Here is a 19792-nt window from a genome sequence, read left to right on the forward strand (position 1 = left end):
ACACTTTAGAACAGTAAGTAAACCAGAGAGAACTTTACAGTAAAGTAAAACGTATTATCGCTAGTAGTTGGAGGGGCAGTGACAGAATGACTGTTGTATTGGTTAACGCAGAATTTCTGAATGAATTGAAACCTTCCTGTACTAGTTATACTGGTTTAAATCATTTTGGACTTTCTATTTGCAGTCTTGGAAGATCTTGCTGTTTGGTGCCATAAATGTGGTTTGCACAGGATTCTTGCTCACATGGTGCAGCTCTACAAACAGTATGGGTATGTAATTACATGTAATTGTCTGTTATCCCATCGGATGGTACTCGCATATAATATTAATGGGGGCTGAGCTGCAGTATGCCACCACAGTGGACAGGGTCTTCATCTTCACAGTCCGTCCACTGTTACGTTTCCAGAATTGGTGGCTGCTGCAAACAGCTGATCTGTACGGGTGATGGCCGCCGAACGCTACCAATCTGATATTGAAGATCTATTCAAAGGACAGGTCATCAATATCTAAAAGGTGCACAACCCCTTTAAATCTCAAATGTTTTAGTGCCCTGAATTAATAGGAAGTCACATAATGGGTCAGTCTGCTGTCACCTTGTAGAGGAAGCTGCGGATTTATGTATTCTATATGGCAGAATCATTGAAGGGTCACTCGGGTTCACAAAGCATTTGAGATGTCACAGATTTTTATCTGTGGAGGTCTGAGTGGTGAGATCCCCACCTTCCCTGCAACGGAAGTGAGATGGGCCCATAAACTTTCTATTGAGTCTGTCTCGTTCTTCCCCTGCAGTGCGAGGAGAACAGGTTGCTTTGCAAGCGCTTCTCTCTCTTCATTCTAGATATCAGCGGGGTTTCGAAACCTTTACTATTCGGTATGACATATCAAAAGCTTTGTGAAACCTCTTTGACCATTTAAAGGCTATTTACACCTTTGGGGGCATTTTTTTTTATTTTTGCATTGTACCTATTTTGAGCTAAAATCACTTTTTTAAATTGATCTTTATTACAAATATGGAGCCCTTTTTTCTGTACAGAGCTGACATGCTCTAATAGAGGGATCTGAATTTCCTCTCTGCTTCGTCAGCCAACTAATCTGACAGACTCCTTATCTCTGCTCTCTGACATTATAGCTCAGTTCTTATCTTACTGATAAGAATGTGGCTTGAATAAGTGTTTATGACCTCTCAGTAGTGTAAAGATAAGGGTTATTAGAAACAAAGTGAAAGTACCAGTCACACAGTTAGAAAAACAGTTAACCCTTTGTGACAGAATGGCTCAATATTAATAAGGGCCAATTGAAAATATGATTTTTAGACAAAAATGAGTAAAATGCAATCAAACAAAAATTGCCTCCAAAGGTGTACATAGCCTTTAATCACTATTAATGAGTGACCGTTGTGATTAAGGGTCATTACAGTGCAGGGTGGATTTGATTTAAATCATGATTTAAATCACTTGTCAGTAAGGCTTGATTTAAATCATAGTTTTCTATATAAAGACTAATTCTTGCTAGTATAACTTAGAATATGCAAGTAGATGAAGGTTTTTAGAATAACAACTTTTCATATTAGTTTGATTAGGTTGATTCTGTATTCATAGGTTTGTAGAAGTTAGGATTAAAGGGGTTCTACACTTTGTTTTAACTGATGATCTATCCTCTGGATAGATAATCAGCTTCTGATCGGCAGGGGTCCGACACCCTGGACCCCCACCGATCAGCTGTTTGAGAAGGCAGCGGCGCTCCAGTAGCGCCGCGGCCTTCTCACTGTTTACCGCCGGCCCACTGACGTCACGACTAGTATCAACTAGCGTGGGCGGGGCTAAGCTCCATTAAAGTGAACAAAGCTTAGCCCCGCCCATGCTAGTTGATACTAGTCGTGACGTCAGTGGGCCGGCGGTAAACAGTGAGAAGGCCGCGACGCTACTGGAGCGCCGCTGCCTTCTCAAACAGCTGATCGGGACACCCGCCGATTAGAAACTGATGATCTATCCAGAGGATAGATCATCAGTTTAAACAAAGTGCAGAACCCCTTTAAGGTCTTTTTCTCAACTCTGTTCATGTTATAACATTTTTGCTGTGAAGAAGAGGCATGTGATCTCTGCCGAGTCAAATTCAGTTTTGAAAACTGCAAAAGTAAACCAAGCATCTGTGATAATATCTTGTAGGCAGAGAAACTGCCCAATAATCTTACAAAAGCCTCTGAAAGAGCATGACATTGTGAATGGATTAATGGAATTTATTTACCAAAAACATTAAACATATACAGCCTTATTCTACATAATTAAAAAACTAATCTTTATTTCATGATGGAATAACCTTTGGATGGTAATATATTTTCCTCAAAAAGCATTTTATATAAAAAAAATCCAGATTATTATTATTTTTTTTAACCACTTTCCGTCCGCCCATAGGATATAAACTTCCTATGGGTGGATCTCTATTTCTGAACGCACGTTTTAAAACGTCCGTTCAGAAAGTGCAGCTGCACGCTAATCGTGCAGCTGCTGATCGGGTTGCCCGCTGTTAGTGACATCAGGGTAACTTAGAGAGAAGGCAGGGACAGTGCCCAGGTGTCCCTGCCTTCTGGATCGCTGCAGACACAGCGCTCACCGAGCGCTGTGTATGCAGAGCAGGAAGCGCTATGCGCTTCCTGTTCCGGCCCGGCGGTCATGTGACCGCCGTGACCGGAGAGTGCAGGGGCTGTGTGAGGTCTTTCACAGACCTCGATCAGCCCTGCTTTGAGGCTGTACAGCGCAGAATTATGCTGTACAGCCTCTCTGGGGGGTGTATTTCTCCGGTAACTGGGGCTACTATGTCAGCCCCAGTTACAGGAGAAATCAACAGTGAAAAAAAAAAGAAAAAGTGAAGCAAATGTCCCTCAGAGGTCTTGTATGACCTTATGGGGGACGAAAAGTGTAAAATTAAAAAAATAAAAATAAAGGGTTGAATAAATAAAATAAAAAAAAGTTTCACATGTAAAAAAAAAAAAAGTCCCCAAGTAAGGAATAAAAAAAGAATGTTAAAAATAGAAAAAATAAAAATAAAATAGACATATTTGGTATTGCCGCGTCCGTAAAAACCAGCTCTATAAAAATATCACATGACCTAACCCCTCGGGTGAACACCGTAAAAAAAAAAAAAAAAACTGTGTCAAAACAAGCAATTTTTGTCACCTTACATCACAAAAGGTGCAACACCAAGTGATCAAAAACGCATATGTCCCACAAAATGGTACCAATAAAACCGTCACCTCATCCCGCAAAAAATGAGCCCCTACATAAGAAAATCTCTCAAAAAATAAAAAAACTATAGCTCTTAGAACATGGAGACACTAAAACATCATTTTTTTGGTTTCAAAAATGCTATTATTGTGTTAAAGTGAAACAAATAAAAAAAGTATACATATTAGGTATTGCCGCGTCCGTAAAAAACAGCTCTATAAAAATATCACATAAGCTAACCCCTCAGATGAACACCGTAAAAAAAAAACTGTCAAAACAAGCAATTTTTGTCACCTTGCATCACAAAAGGTGCAACACCAAGTGATCAAAAACGCGTATGTCCCACAAAATGGTACTAATAAAACAGTCACCTCATCCCGCAAAAAACCCTGTTAGTGTGATGTATAGGAACACTATCACCTTCTCGTAGTGCAGAATATATTTTATCATTCTGACATGATTTGTGCTAAAATAAAAAAATAAAAAGTATTTTGGTTAAATAAAAAAAATTCTTCAATGCAGTCTTTCAGCTCTAAACTAAACCAGTCCATTGTGATACACTTGATTTTTTTTTTTTTTCAGCTTTGACCGCTTATACCTACCTTACAATTTTTGACCTCTTCAGGTAAGTCTTTAATGAACTTTCCGTTTATTCAGCAATTTGACATATTGCATCAAAAGTCTGAATGGCTACTTGTCATTTCTACTTCTATACTATGTCTATAAAAAAAACAAGATATTCGTTAATACTGTGTACAGCTATAACCACTCATGTGACTGTTTTCTAAATTTGTAGGGATCTTGTCCGATTTCCCTATGTTAGGCACACACATTTTAAAGGGGTTGTTATCCCACTCTTTGTAACTGATGACCTATCTTTTGGATCGGTCATCAGCATCTGATCGGTGGGAGCCTGACACCTGAGATTCCCACCAGTCAGCTCTTAGAGAAGACCATGATACTGTGAGCTCCACAGCCTTCTTGCCTAGGCCAGTGACAGGCCACATGACTCATGGTCATGACATTACTTGCCTAAGGTAAACAGCGAGACAGCCGCTGCGCTCCCAGGGGTGTCAGACCCCCCAACGATCAGATGCTGATGACCTATCTAGAGCATAAGTCATCAGTACAAAGAGTCTGCTAACCCCTTTAAGGCCAAACTCCTTGAAAGCTAATTGAAATCTTAGTAATTTTTGGAATGTCAAACATGTGAAACCCAGGCAAACAGACACCCATGGACCCATGTGTTTGTTTTTCTAAACTCGTTCTGTGTTTTTTGGACCTGCACCTGCTTTTGGGTCACAATTAGGGTGCATTCACACGACCGTATTTTTGGCTCCACATCCGTTCCGCAATTTTGCGTAGCGGGTGCGGACCCATTCATTTCAACGGGGCCGCAAAAGATGCGGACAGCACACAATGTGCTGTCCGCATCCGTAGATCCGTTCCGCGGCCCCGCAAAAAAGATAGAGCATGTCTTATTCTTGTCCGCAATCGCGGACAAGAATAGGCATTTCTATCATGGGGCCGGATACATTCAAAAGGCCGGTATCCGTGTTTTGCGGATCCGCAATTTGCGGACCGCAAAACACATACGGTCGTGTGAATGTACCCTTACTGGAAATAACTAATCAAATAACTGAAGTGTGAACTTGGCCTTTATACAGTACAATGCAATCAATATCATGTTATCCGCCTGACGTGAGACAAAGGGGTTATGCCATTAAGGCCACACACAAGCAAGTTCATTGCGAGAAACTCCCAGAGTGTGTCACTGTGAGGTCCTCTTCTGACCTCCTCTCCTCTGACGTATTGGTGTCATTGTAATCCAATAGATTCCAGGACTCCCTGGGTCACAGCATTATAAATCATTATAATGCTGTGCGATCCTGTCAGAGGAGCGGAGGTTTTAACCGGACCTCACGTGTTGTGTGTGTGTGTGTGTGTGTGTGTGTGTGTGTCTGGCCTAAGACAACTTACTCCCTACACACAGGATAGGGGATAAGCATCTGATTTGAGTGGTATCTGACCGTTAGGGTCTCTTTTCTTGCAATTAGTGCTCCCTGTTTGAATGGAGCGGCATACATACATGTGCGTCTGCCTCTTTATTCACTGCCAGAGACAGCCGAGTACAAATGCTCAGCTTTCTCCTGCAGCCTCGTATAGCTGAGTGGAGCGGTAGCATGCATGCCTGACCACTGTTCCTTTCAAATAGAGGGATTATCAGACCCCATTCTTGGGGGGGGGGGGCCCTCCAATCACATCGGTAGAATCCCTGCTATCAGACACTAGCATTTATCATGTAGAGAAAATTATTACAAGCCACTTACTAATGTATTCTTATTATCCATATTGCTTCCTTTGCTGGCTGGATTTATTCTTGTACACTGTTCGTTTCCATGGTTACGACCACTCTGTAATCCATCAGTGGTGGCCGTGCTTGCACACTATAGGAAAAAGAACTAGACTATATGCACTCCCACGGTCCCGGCCACCAGAGAGGTTGGTGATTTTTTTTTTCTATAGTGTGCAAACACGGCCACCACTGCTGGATTGCATGGTGTTCGTAACCAGGGAAAATAAATCCTTTTTTTATAAGAGGATTTTTTAATAAGAGGAGCTGTCGCCTCTCCTGACATGACTGTTTTAGTAAGTACTTGCATTCCCCCTGTAATATCAATTCTGCAGCATTTTTTTCTTATAACTCGACATTGTGTCATTGCTCTTATTTTTCCTACTAGAAATTTCGGAATTAATTTACTTTACCAGCTGGGATGTGTTTCTACGCTCTCACACTGCCCAATCTGTGCCGTCAGTGTCTGATTTTCATGTTTGATTTTTGCTGAGCCTTATACATGATATTGAATGTCAAATATATCTTTCCTGTAAATCCTGGTCACTTCCTGTTGGCGCTAAAACTATTTTCTGTCTTTATTTTGCAGTTTACTGACATGTTTGCTAAGTTATTGGGTAATGATGAAAAAACAAAGTCCGACCTATTCCTTTGGGTATGTACTCGTTGCTTGTTATTACCATGCTTGTTTTAATGGACCTCAGCGCAACCGCTGCGCAAGTTACCACAAATGTACTCCCCGTAAGCAGAGGGGACTCTCTTCTGAACATCTTAAAGGGGTATTCTCATATTATAACGGTATGGCATATCACAGTAATTGCCTCTGATCTTGCTGGCAGCACTCTTGGTTGCTGATCAGGAGGATGGGGTGAAATGGGAACCGGACAAGCCAGTAATTGCTTGAGGTTCCAGCGATCTTAGTCATCCCGTGTCCTGTGGATTTTGGGAAAACTCCTTTTAAAGGGCATCTGTCAGCAAGATCCGACCCTATAATACCTAATAAGGATGACCCTACCCTACCTTTCTTTCCCTGATCTGCATTTACGAGCAATAAGTGTTTTTAAAAATGTAAATGTGCAAATTAGGGCTATATTGCACCGAGGGCAGCTCCGTAGCTCCTCTGTTTAACTTCCCTTGCCAGAACCGGGTGTCCAGGTGGAGGGGTTGTGTCCAGTGAGAAGATAAGGTAGACATAGTGGGTATGGCCCACCCTCAGTGTTTTTATTAGGCAGGGTCAGCCCTACCAGGCATTGTATCTGGGTTTGCTGACAAATGCTTTTCTTTACTGGTTCCCTCATGTACAATGTCTCCAGTCGTTTGTTAGGGCTCAATAAGTGGATCTGACATGACTAGCCAACGTTAAGGTTTAATAATCTGTAAGGCTCTATTCACATCACCTTTAGACCCTACACCAACCGTGTTTGTAGGGCTCCGTTCACCAGACTGAGGCCAAAATATGTCTGTGTTCCCTTTGTCTATATTTTTTTTGTGATTTGCATTATGATTTGGAGATTCTCTACATGCTCTAAATGTGAAATGAACAGAGCATTAAAGGGGTTCTCCAGGATTTAACAATTGATGACCTACCCCTAGCGTGGGATATCAGTGTCAGATTAGTAGGGGCCTGATGCCCTGCACTTCCACCGATCAGCTGTCCGTGGGTAGCACTGACGCAAGAAACAGGTACCGAAATTACGTAATGCCTTCCACCATAGCACTGTACCCATTCACTTAAATAGGAGCAACGCTCCAGTAATCGGCTTCATCCTCGACACAGCGGATGGAGCTGTGTAATTCTGGTGTCTGTCTCCAGCACCTTAGCTACTCCCATACAGCTGATTGGGGGGTATCAGACACCCTCCAATCTGATATTGATGACAAGATTTTAATGAACTGTAGACTTTACTGTCATATGAGATGCATTTAAAGGGGATCTCCAGGGTTTAACTAGGGTTAGGTCATCAGTTGTTAAAGGGGTTATCCCATCAAAAGGATCATAGTTTAATTTGTCCACGCTGCGACAATGATCATTTCTCGCCCATATTCCTTGGGGGACACAGGAAACCATGGGTATAGCTCTGCTCCCTAGGAGGCGTGACACTAAGTGAAAGCTGTAAGCCCCTCCTCCATCAGCTATACCCTTCAGCCTGGAGAAGAGACTGCCAGTTTTTGCTTAGTGTCCAAGGAGGCAAGACACCCCCTGCTTATGCAGGGTTGTTTTCCTATGATTTTTTATTTTTGCGTTATTTGTTGTTTTTAATTCGGTTTTTTTCTACCTACAGGGACAACAGAGGCGCATTAGACCCCTCTGTTTCTCCCGGGGTTGAGTTGCGCCAGTGCCGGTAATTCCGCACTGCCGCCTCCCCCACAGAAGACAAGGTGGACCAGGGCAGCCTTGCTTCCCTGCGTCCCGCCAGCTCAGGGTCGCCCGCACGCCAAGTCCCTCCCCCGGCTTCCTGCCACTGCGGTGCCAGGAGCTGAAGGGGCGACCCCCGCTGGATGGACTGAGGGCGAAGACAGCGTATGGTGAGAGTGGCTGCTCCAGCCTCCCCTTCCTCCCTCCCACCGCTGCTACCAACATGGCCACTGTTACATGGCCACTGCTACACCGACCACCCCCCCCCCCGCATATCGGGACGTTACCGGGCTTAGTTGGAGGGCAGTTTATCTGGGCAAGTCCTAGAACGCTGCCTTACAGGGGACGGCTGCAGACAAGCAAGCCGTCTGCTACATCTAGGCGCGGTGGGAGCCGTTTTCCTGGCATGAACGGCGCCATTTCATGGCCGGCACTTCAACATCCTTGGGGGTTAAAATCATTTTGCCGCGCGCGCGGCTCTGCTTCGGCTTCAGCGCGGCAGAGGGGGGGCGGAGCTTCCTTACACATTCAGCTCCGTGCTGCTGCGCTCCGCTACTTCCGGGTTCATCTCTCTGCCGTGCGATCCTGAAGCCATTCAGCTCCGTGCTGCTGCCTCTCCTCCACAGCCTCCTCAGTCTGTTCCCCTTACAGCTGCCGCTTGTATCATCCGGGTCTGGTAGGACTGTTAACCCCCTCCGTGCCACAGTACTGTTGCTTGGTTCTCACTTTAAGTGCAACATCTTTCCACCATGTCAGACCCTTCTGCAGCCGCCAAGCCATGGTACCATGCCTGTACTGCCTGTAGGGAACCCTTTCCCCGGGGGCAGTCTGATCCGCACTGTACTGCATGCCGAGCTCCACCGCAGCCTCAGTCGCCCGCTGTGTCGCTCCCTGCTTCCTCTGACCCGCCTGACTGGGCTAGATCCCTGTCCCAGGCCGTGGAAAGCCTCACTCATGTCGTGGGCCGCCTAATAGACAGGCCACCTACCCCGCAGGACGCCACTCTGACTGTCGCGCCCTCCGGGTCCACTGCTTCTGCCGCTGCAGCGGGTTCACCCTCTCCTAGTGACCCCTCCCGAGCTAGGCACTCTCAGAAGCGTATTAGAGTAGAGCGAGCCTCCTCCTCTGAGGCCTCGCTCTCTCCGCCACGCGTGCGCACCCAGACGGGCCTCTCCTCTCCAAAGGATTCGCTCTCTGAAGGTGAATTGGCGGCTTCAGATTTGGAAATGGACTCGGCCCTGCCGTCCAAGCTAGCCTCAGCGATGGGTCAACTCATCTCTGATATTCGTGACACCTTTAAGGTGCAGGATGACCCCCCTAGCTCGGACGCAGCTAGCGTCTCCTTTATCAGACCCAGGCAGGCCTCAAAAGTCTTTCCAATCCACTCTGATTTCTCCTCCGTGGTGTCTAAGGCTTGGGCTCGCCCGGACGCCCGTTTTGTCAACCCAAAGAAGCTGGACATTTGCTATCCTTTTCCAGCCGATGTCGTGGCCACCTGGTCTTCCCCACCCAAGGTGGACCCCCCTGTGGCCCGGCTGTCAAAGAACACGGCCATCCCTGTTCCCGACGGGTCCTCTCTTCAGTCAGCGGAGGACCGTCGCATGGAGACCCTGTCCAAGGGCATTTTTGCTGCCTCCGGTTCTGCCCTCAGACCGGTTTTTGCCTCTGCTTGGGCAGGGAAAGCAATCTCTGCTTGGGGTGCGCAGCTGGAACAGGAGTTGGACTCGGACATCCCCATCCAGGACCTACGTTCCTTGGCCCAGCTTATTATTCGGGCCGGGAATTTTGTCTGTGAGGCCTCCCTTGATGCGGGAGCCCTTATTGCACGCTCCTCCGCCCTGGCAGTTGCCGTCAGGAGGGAGCTCTGGCTGAAGGTCTGGAAAGCGGACGCTGCCTCCAAACGTTCCTTGGCGGGGCTACCGTTTGCGGGTTCCCGCCTTTTCGGGGTCCGCTTAGACTAACTTATTTCAGAGGCCACGGGTGGTAAAAGCACCCATCTTCCTCAACCCCAAGCCAGGGGCGCCCCCCGCGGACGCCCTGGTGCGTCTCGTTTTCGGTCCTCCCGCAGGGCCTCTGGGGCTCCCACCACAGCTGCCGCTTCGGCTCCTCCCCAGGACAAGCGTAGGAAGCCGTTTTTTCGGGCGCAGCCCTCCTGGCGCAAGCCGCAGGCTGCCCGCACACCCGCAGCAAAACAGTCCTCTGCCTGAAGGCGCGCCCCCACCCACCCGGGTGGGGGGCCGGCTCCTCCTTTTCAAGGACGTCTGGATGGCTCACGTCTCCGACGCCTGGGCCCTCGAAATTGTGTCCTCCGGATACAAAATCGAATTTGCATCCTTCCCTCCGGATCGGTTCTTTCGCTCCCGCCCCACGCGAGACCCGAAAGGCGCGGCTGCGTTCTCCGCGGCCGTTCAAGCCTTACTGGACAGGGGGGTGATTACCCCCGTTCCTCTAGAGGAAAGATTCCAAGGGTTCTACTCGAACCTCTTTGTAGTTCCCAAGAAGGGAGGTTCGGTGCGGCCCATTTTGGACCTCAAAAAGCTCAACCGTTTTCTCCTCCTTCGACGGTTTCGGATGGAGTCCCTCCGCTCCGCGGTGGCTTCCCTGGAGCAGGGAGATTTTATGTCTTCCATCGATATACAGGATGCCTACCTCCATGTTCCGGTAGCCCAGTGTCACCATCGCTTCCTTCGATTCGCCGTGGGGGACCTCCACTTCCAATTTGTCGCCCTTCCCTTTGGGCTGGCAACAGCCCCCCGGGTGTTCACCAAGGTCCTGGCCCCGGTTTTAGCCTTACTCCGTTCCAGGGGTGTTTTTCTGCTACCGTACTTGGACGATATCCTCATCAAGGCTCCGTCCCTTTCTCAAGCGGTTGCCAGCGTGGATCTCACTCTAGAGACTCTGGCGAGGTTCGGTTGGGTCATCAACTTCCCCAAGTCCTCCCTTCCCCCCTCCAGACAACTCGTCTTCCTGGGAATGCTTTTAGACACGGGAGCGGCGGAGGTACGTCTTCCCTCGGAAAAACGTCTGATCCTCCGTGGGGCGGTTCGGGGTCTCCTTCTCCACCGTCGACCGTCCTTCCGCTTCTGCATGCGGGTATTGGGGCAGATGGTTGCCTGCTTCGAGGCGATCCCATTTGCGCAGTTTCACTCCCGCCCTCTCCAACGGGCGATCCTCTCCTCCTGGGACAAATCGCAGCAGTCTCTGGATCATCCCTTCCATCTTTCGCCTCCGGTGCGGTCATCTCTCCGCTGGTGGTTACAGTCCCCTCTTCTGGGCAGGTCTTTTCTGCCACTCAACTGGTTGGTGGTTACAACCGATGCCAGTCTCTCGGGCTGGGGAGGCGTGTTTCCTCCCCGATCCGTCCAGGGCATTTGGTCTCCATCGGAGTCCAAACTCTCGATCAATGTCCTGGAACTGAGAGCGGCCCTTCTGTCTCTACGACACTGGACTCATCTGCTGAAGGGTCATCCAGTTCGTGTACAATCAGACAACGCCACGGCCGTGGCGTACATAAACCACCAGGGGGGCACTCGCAGCGCTGCAGCGATGCGGGAGGTCACCAGCATTCTCCGTTGGGCGGAAGCCCACGTCCCGGCCCTATCTGCAATTTTTATTCCAGGGGTGGACAATTGGGCGGCGGACTTCCTCAGTCGCACCACCGTCGACCCCGGCGAGTGGTCTCTTCACCCGGAGGTATTCGAGGCCATTTGCCTTCGTTGGGGCATACCGGACGTGGACCTCATGGCCTCAAAATTCAATCACAAGGTCTCCGCCTATCTGTCCAGGGCCAGGGATCCGGGAGCTTGCGGAGCTGACGCCCTCGTTCTTCCTTGGTGAGGCTTCGCGCGCCCATACATATTCCCTCCCATCCCTCTCCTGCCCAAGGTCCTTCGGAAGATCGCGGCGGAAGGCGTCTCGGTGATTCTGGTCGCTCCGGACTGGCCCCGCCGGTCTTGGTATGCCGACCTCATGCTGCTCCTGGCAGACGCGCCCTGGCCGCTGCCCGCCAGGGAAGATCTTCTCTCTCAGGGACCGATCTTCCACCCGCGTTTAGGGTCCCTACGTTTGACGGCGTGGTTGTTGAAACCACCGTCCTGACACGTAGGGGTTTTTCTGCGGACGTCCGCACCATGATCCGCGCCCGTAAGCCGTCCTCTTCTAGGATCTATTATAGGACCTGGAGGACTTTTTTGGGGTTCTGTGCCGATCTGGGGATTCCTCCGCTCCGCTTTTCTCTCCCCACCGTTTTGTCCTTCCTGCAGAGCGGACTGGCCCAAGGTCTAGGCCTTAGTTCTTTGAAGGGTCAGGTATCTGCGCTGTCCATTTTGTTTCAGCGCCCACTGGCCCCCCTTGGTCCTGTCAAGACCTTCCTTCAGGGCGTGGCTCACGCGGTTCCCCCGTATCGCCCTCCGGTACCGCCCTGGGACCTGAACCTGGTTCTCTCAGCGCTCCAGGCTTCTCCTTTCGAGCCTCTGCGGACGGTTTCCTTGCGACTTCTGTCCTGCAAGGTTATTTTCCTTGTAGCCATCACCTCTCTTCGGAGGGTGTCCGAATTGGCTGCACTCTCCTGTCTGGAACCTTTCCTAGTGTTCCACCAGGACAAGGTGGTTCTTCGTCCGGTCCCTTCCTTCCTTCCTAAGGTGGTCTCCGCCTTTCATCTGAACGAGGACATCGTTCTCCCCTCTTTGTGTCCTTCCCCTTCCCATCCGCGGGAGAGGAAGCTTCATCGCCTGGACGTTGTCAGGGCGCTCAAGATTTACCTGGAAGTAACCAGCTCTTTCAGGCATACTGACTCGCTCTTTGTGGTCCCGGAAGGGTCGCGCAGAGGGATGGCGGCATCCAAAGTTGCTATCGCCCGTTTTGTCAAGATGGCTGTTACTGAGGCTTATCTCGCCATGGGCAGGGTTCCTCCCCTTGGTGTTACCGCTCACTCCACTAGAGCGGTCGGGGCTTCCTGGGCTCAGAGAAATCGGGCTTCTTCGGAGCAGATTTGCAAGGCGGCCACTTGGTCCTCCTTGCACACCTTCACCAAGTTCTACAGGGTGCATACTCATGCGTCGGCTGACGCTGCTTTAGGCCGTCTGGTGTTGCAGGCGGCAGTTGATTGATGCCTCTGGTGTTGGTCTAGTTTGTTCTGGTCCCTCCCTTCTGGGACTGCTCTGGAACGTCCCATGGTTTCCTGTGTCCCCCAAGGAATATGGGCGAGAAAAGGAGACTTTTGTATTACTTACCAGTAAAGTCTCTTTCTCGCTCTTCCTTGGGGGACACAGCACCCGCCCTTCATTGGGTTACAGTTGTGGTTCCGGCTTGGTTGCCCCCGTTGGGGCTCGACAGTTCTTTTTCCGGTTGGTGGTTATCTTTCACTACTTGGACACGCAACTGGCAGTCTCTTCTCCAGGCTGAAGGGTATAGCTGATGGAGGAGGGGCTTACAGCTTTCACTTAGTGTCACGCCTCCTAGGGAGCAGAGCTATACCCATGGTTTCCTGTGTCCCCCAAGGAAGAGCGAGAAAGAGACTTTACTGGTAAGTAATACAAAAGTCTCCTTTTTCCTAAATATAATGTTTAAGCCAATTCCTACCCTTCTCGCTAAAAACCTCCCCCTTTTACCTCGTTGTTGTACTGTGTCCTCCCTTAGTTACGGCCACCTTTCGCCGGCCGAATGCAATGGCCGCGCATGCGCGGCGAGCGGAACCACCTTCCAGTGTGTGGCTGCATTTCTTCCATGAACGCGCACGCCCTTGTGCTGCTTCTGAAACAGAGCCACAGAATGCAGGACGTGAGAGGGTAGAGAAAGCGCTGCGGCGTCTCCCAGAATGAAGTTCGGCTATAACGGGAGCGCACACTCAAGTAAAGGAGGCGGAGTCAACTGATCAGCAGAGCGCTGACGAGCTGCGCATCAATAGAAAGGACAACGCCCCAGGAAATAAGCGTTAGTACAGAGCGAACAGGAGACGCTGCGATGAAATTAGGTGGGATAACCCCTTTAAACTCTGGAGAACCCTTTTGAATCATCTCCTAAAATTCAGTAGAACATAACATCACAGACCTAAACCAGCCTAAAAACCCTCTTGTTTACTATTTGTTTTAATAATGATTGCAAACTTAATTTTTCAATATTTTTTTTTTTTTTTCATGTTTATTTTTTCAGGTTTGAAAGATTTGAAGTTTTAGCAGTTTTTGCATCCACAGTTCTAGCACAATTGGGGGCGCTCTTCATTCTTAAAGAAAGGTAGGTGCGTCAAATATCCAAATGTAGATTCTTAGTTCTAACCTCCGCAGCGTGAAATGTTCCAGCACATGACATTTGGGGGATTGTGTATGGCATTTTGGTCAGTTACATTGGAAATTGGCTAACACAACCAATAGGTCAGATACATGTAGGTCGGCATAGCAGCTGTGGACTGCGGTAGGAATTTTTTTATGAGGACTATTGTGGCGTTTTCATGTTGCACTGGAGCAATAAAAAGAATTTAGTTGCAGAAGTGTTCTTAGCCTTCGACATATACAGTGATGAAAAAAACCCTGAGTAGAGCTGGTCATGCATGTTAGACATTTATTAGCCAGATGAAGCGTGGACAACGCGAAACGGCCGTCGCTATGTAACCTGCGATTGTATCATGTTTTGTATCCCTCCCCTCTGCTGAAATAAAAGGACATTCTGCAACGTTAGGTGAGTGCCGCCGTTCATCGTTATTCATCGGATATTTGTATCTTTACCTACATGGCTGAGCACCACTTGTTGCTGCTTCTCAGTGATCACCCGAATACATTTGTGTCTCAGATCCAGGAACTCTGGGATTTGTAGTGCCACCACTATTGTCTGAATTTGAAATGTTCATTAGCAGATCTTGTCCTGTCCCTTATGTCACAATCGGCCTACAATCGAATATTCATCCGGTCAGCTGCTGCATGGTCAGGACAGTTGGATAATATTCGATATCCTGTATGATTCTTCCTTCCCAATGGGCGATGAGCAGAAGTAGATTGGTCTTTCAGCAGCTTCACTTCTCTTTATAGAGAAGCTGTGAGGTATTCCTGTCATACCAAATGATCTATTGTCCACTGGATTTTTGGATAACTGGTAGATTATTGGAGGTCCACAAGAATTGAGTCCCGTCCATCATTTGACTGGAGCAGCTGTCGAGCATAGAGCATAGGCACAGTCTATGGGACTGATGAAAATAGCAGCATACAGTGCCATAGACAGTGAATGGTGCAGTGGTGCTCATTCTAAACCCTTGCTCCATACATAGGTCAGACTTGGGACCTCTTTGATCCAAGGGATCCGACCTATTCACCCAGTAGGTATGGAATTATTTGATATTACCGGAATACCTCTTTAAAGGAGTTATCCTAAATTACTGAAAATACTGATGTTCAGAGAGGACAGACTGGTAGGGATGTGTCTAATGAGCAGCAGCAGTTGTATGCAGTCGGTTCCATTACCACAGCCCCACATCACCACAGTCTGTCCGATCTGTCCTCTCTGTACTTCATGTCTCCTCATGATTTCCATTCCTACAGAGATTCAGCTGAAGATCTTATCAGCTGTATTCAGGATCATAATCCCTGACGAGCAGAGAGGAGGACGATGCAGTTCTTTACCTCCGTGTTGTGAAGTAACTTGTCCTGCTGTGTGATTAGGACAGGTTTTGTGTGTACTAATAGGACGGCGGCCATTTCTCGCCCATATTCATTGGGGGACACAGTAACCGTGGGTATAGCTATGTCCTCTAGGAGGCGTTGACACTAGTAAAAGCTGTTAGCTCCTCCCCTGGCAGCTATACCCCCTCCAGCCTGGAGAGAGAGCTTCAGTTTTTTCTAGTGTCAATAGAAGGCAAGACCTCCCTGCAGGGAAGCTCCTGAAGATTTTTTAGTTTAGTTTATTTTTTGCCTTCTTTTTCAGATGGGGAAAACAGTGGACGCCTCGCCTCCCTGTTCTCCCGGGGTCGCGTTGCGCCAGTGCCGGTCACCCGCACTGCTGCCTCCCCCACAGAAGACAAGGTGGACCAGGGCAGCCTCGCTCCCCTGCATCCCGCCAGCCAAGGGGTCACCCATCCAAGCCCCCCTTTTCCAGCGTCCTGCCAGTAGCTGAAGGGGTGACCCTGCTGGACCAGAGGAGGGGTGAAGATGGCGGCAGGAAAGAGAAGAGAAGAGAGGCGAGTACACGGGACTAGGTAAGTATGTTTAACACTCTGGGTTGGTCTCCCCCTCCCTCGTGGTGGCAATAGTCTGCGAACAGACAGGGCTTCAGCATAGCCCAGCACCTGCAGCCATTCCAGCACCCCTAAAGTATTCCCCTTGATGTTTTAAGGACCTCCTCCTCAGAGGACATAGGGGGTTAATGCAGCTCCCGCTCCCCGAGGCATCTACCCTTCACCCCTTTGGGAGCGGACGCCGGGCGCGTCGCTCCGGCATGGGTTAACCTCCCTGCGTTCGGCCGGCACCGCTCGGTGCTCCGGCTGCGATTTTTGCCGCCCCGCTTAAAATATGGCAGCAAGCAGGGCATATAGGGACCGAGCGCACTGCTGGTCTGAGGCGCTTGGTTACGCATGCAGAGGAGACTCCCGCTCCCCGACACCTCCCACATTTACACCCCTTGGAGCGGACGCCGGCGCGCCACTCCGGAAGGGGTTAACTGCATCGGGGGGGCACTCTGTGAAAAGCCGTTCAGACGCTTGCTTGGGCCGCAGCCTTCGTCCCGAGGGGGTGGGGGCACTCTGGCGCAAATTCTTCCCGCCCTTCTCCCCCTCCCCCAGTCACCTGCTGAGCCGGTCTTGAGACTGCCTTAACCCTTCATGACCACCCACCATTCTTGGGCCGGCACCTGATTATCTGGGGTTCTTCCCCTAAGTACACTGTACATGAGTGGAGGATTTAAACCCTTCCTGCCTCTTGTCATTGAGGTCATCTTCCTAATAAAATAAAAAAATAATAATAATAATTAATAAAGGAAATGTGCGTCCATACGGGTCCCCCTCCTCAGCCGCAGGGCCACCCGGTCTGTGAGGTCCCACACTGGGCCCGTGTCCTATCTCGGGTAAAGGGGGACCTCGCATAGTTCCCAATCCGCCCTCCGGGGCCGTTTTGGTTGATGATTCTCCACCTGCGCAATCCAGTGACTGACCACTGCAGGTTCCCAATCCGTCCTCCGGGGTCGTTTGGTTGATAATTCTCCACCTTCGTAAATCACGTGGAGGACAGCTGAAGTATTCTAAACCCACCCTCCGGGTCGTTTGGTTTATAATTCTCCACCTGCGCAATTCAGTGAAGGATCTCCGCAGGATTCCCAATCCGTCCTCCGGGGCCGTTTGGTTGATAATTCTCCACCTGCGCCATACAGTGGAGAACCTCTGGAATTTCCAATCCACCCTTCGGGGTCGTTTGGTTGATAATTCTCTACCAGCGTATTCAATAAGGGACCTCTGACATTCCCAGTTCACCCTCCTGGGTCATTTGATTGATAATTCCCCACCTGTGCAATTCCAGTGGGAGACAACTGGAACTTCCCAATCCACCCTCTGATGTCGTTAGGTTGGTAATTCTCCGCCGGCGCAATTTTGTACAGGACCCCTGTTCCCAATCCACCCTCCCGGGTCGTTTGGTTGATGATTCTCAGCCGGCGCAATTTTATACAGGACCTCTGTTCCCATTCCACCCCCTGGGTAGTTTGGTTGATAAGCCCCCACCTGTGCAGTCCGTATCTGCCAGGGGCGAGATTCTGAGGGGTAGACCTGCGAGCTAGCGGACCACAGCAGGTCATCTTCTCCTCGAATATCTCCACACCCCCTCCCTTCCTTCCTCCCTGGGTCACGCTCAGGCGCACCCTCTCTCACAGGAGCGGGTCCATCCGAGGGAGGGGGGGAGGAGAATCACTGATTCAGACCCTGACATGAATCCGAAGCAATCTCCGGTGTCTACGGTGGCCAGCAGCACTTGTCGTAGGCATTACCCCCTTCCTTAGGCGGAGTAATTGCACTACTTTGGGATACAGTACTGACCTTATACATTGTCCACTGCCATAGGTGGACTAAGTACAATAACACTGATTTCAGTGCTGGACGTATACATTCCCCCTTCTGTAGGTGGCCGAATTACATCTCCACTGGATTCAGTACCTGCCGTATTCAATAGCTCCTTCCACAGGTGGCAGGATGACATTATCACTGGTTAAAAGGTGTGCTGTATGCATTACCACCTTACTTAGGCGGAGTAATTGCACTACTTTGGGATACAGTACTGACCTTATACATTGTCCCCTGCCATAGGTGGACTAAGTACAATAACACTGATTTCAGTGCTGGACGTATACATTCCCCCTTCTGTAGGTGGCCGAATTACATCTCCACTGGATTCAGTACCTGCCGTATTCAATAGCTCCTTCCACAGGTGGCAGGATGACATTATCACTGGATAAAAGGTGTGCTGTATGCATTACCACCTTACTTAGGTGCTAATTGCACTCCTACAGGGTACAGGACTCGCCCACGGCGAGAACTAGTGCATATGGCATTAACCCCCCTTCTTAGGTGGGGTATTTTCTCTACCACTGGCTTAAGTACTCTGTACGCATTCCACCTTCCATAGGTAGGGTAATTGCACCACCATTGGATACGGTCCGACTGTCGCGCTATCCTCCCATAGGCGGAGTGTTGCACATCACTAGCGGGGGAATAACTGAATATCTTCAGATACGGCAATTAAACAGTCGGCACTCGACTGTGCCGAGTACTCTTACTCTAGTGCTATATGAGTGCCGCCAGTGGATACGGTGGCTATTCTCATTGTGTTCTTTTGGTGCTGGTTTTGGTCATGATTATAACTCTTCTGTCTTCTCAGGGGGTTTACTAGCATCACTTGTGTCCTAGAGACTCCCATCTCAATGGGCCTTTATTGTTCCAGTCGGTCATGATATTGTCCGCATCAGTAGTAGTGCGTACACCATTGGACATATATGGTGAGTACGTTCCAGCGAGTCAAGTGCTTCACTGACTGTATTCTCTATCCACCACTCCTCCTTCTCTGGGAAAGTGGTTATGCTGGCACTCTGGTAGCAGCTACAGCGTGTTCTCCTCCACAGGCGCAGCCTTTCGCTAATGCTAGAGTTCGTGATCGCTGCAGTGGGACATCCCTTCAAGTAGGGGCCCTACCCTGGCGCCAGCTTGGCAGTTGCTCCTGTTCAGTGCCGTTCCAGGTAGAGTTTTTAAGGTTGCTCTACATAAACTGGGGCAGTATGGTACGTGGCTTCTACGGATGGTCTCAGGCCTCCCCCTCAGTTTTTTGCGCTGACGGGGTGAGTGCTGGCTACTACTGTGGGAGCAGTATTGCGTACCACTACATACTTGGGTTCTATCTGTTCAGCTCTTTCGTCAGGTGATGGACTCTTCTACAACGGAGTTCGGTGGCTTTTGCGGGTGGCCCCCTCCTCTGCTGGGGTATGGGGCTAGCAATACAGTGTGACTCCCCTTGCCTGGCTTCCTCCTCAGGCAGAGTTTTTTTGCGCAGCCACTTAATCCTTGGCTACTTCTGTATAGCGCCAGTCTCAGACGGGAAATGGGCTTGGACCTAGCCTATTCTTCCCCTGTCTCTCTTTCCTCCACTGGATCATGATTCATAAACACCCCGCATGCCTTGGTAGTTCCTATGTTACTACCTTCCCTCATCTGCATCTGCACAGGGTATTCTTTTGGTGGCCTTCCATTCTAGACACGCTCCGGTCCGGCTGGTGGGCTGTGGCGCCCTCCACATCCCTCCTTCTATGGGGACTCCTTCCATTGGTCTGGGTGTTCTAACGGTATCTACACGAAAGCTTCCCACCTTTCTCTCCTGAGCAGGAGATCCGGAAACATACGACATGGAT

General features: G+C 49.5%; 1 protein-coding gene across 1 annotated transcript in view; it reads left to right on the top strand.

Annotated features, from left to right (window-relative positions):
• Window positions 1-19792, top strand: part of SLC30A6 (solute carrier family 30 member 6) — a 73067-nt gene that overhangs the window by 17930 nt on the left and 35345 nt on the right. Inside the window, exons 3-6 of the mRNA XM_040429587.1 lie at window positions 185-269; window positions 3804-3846; window positions 6164-6229; window positions 14081-14161. Of these exons, the coding sequence (XP_040285521.1) occupies window positions 185-269; window positions 3804-3846; window positions 6164-6229; window positions 14081-14161 (275 nt within the window). The remainder of the gene's footprint in view (window positions 1-184; window positions 270-3803; window positions 3847-6163; window positions 6230-14080; window positions 14162-19792) is intronic.

This window comes from Bufo bufo, chromosome 4 (genome assembly GCF_905171765.1).
Source record: "Bufo bufo chromosome 4, aBufBuf1.1, whole genome shotgun sequence".
Taxonomy (NCBI): Eukaryota; Metazoa; Chordata; class Amphibia; order Anura; family Bufonidae; genus Bufo; species Bufo bufo.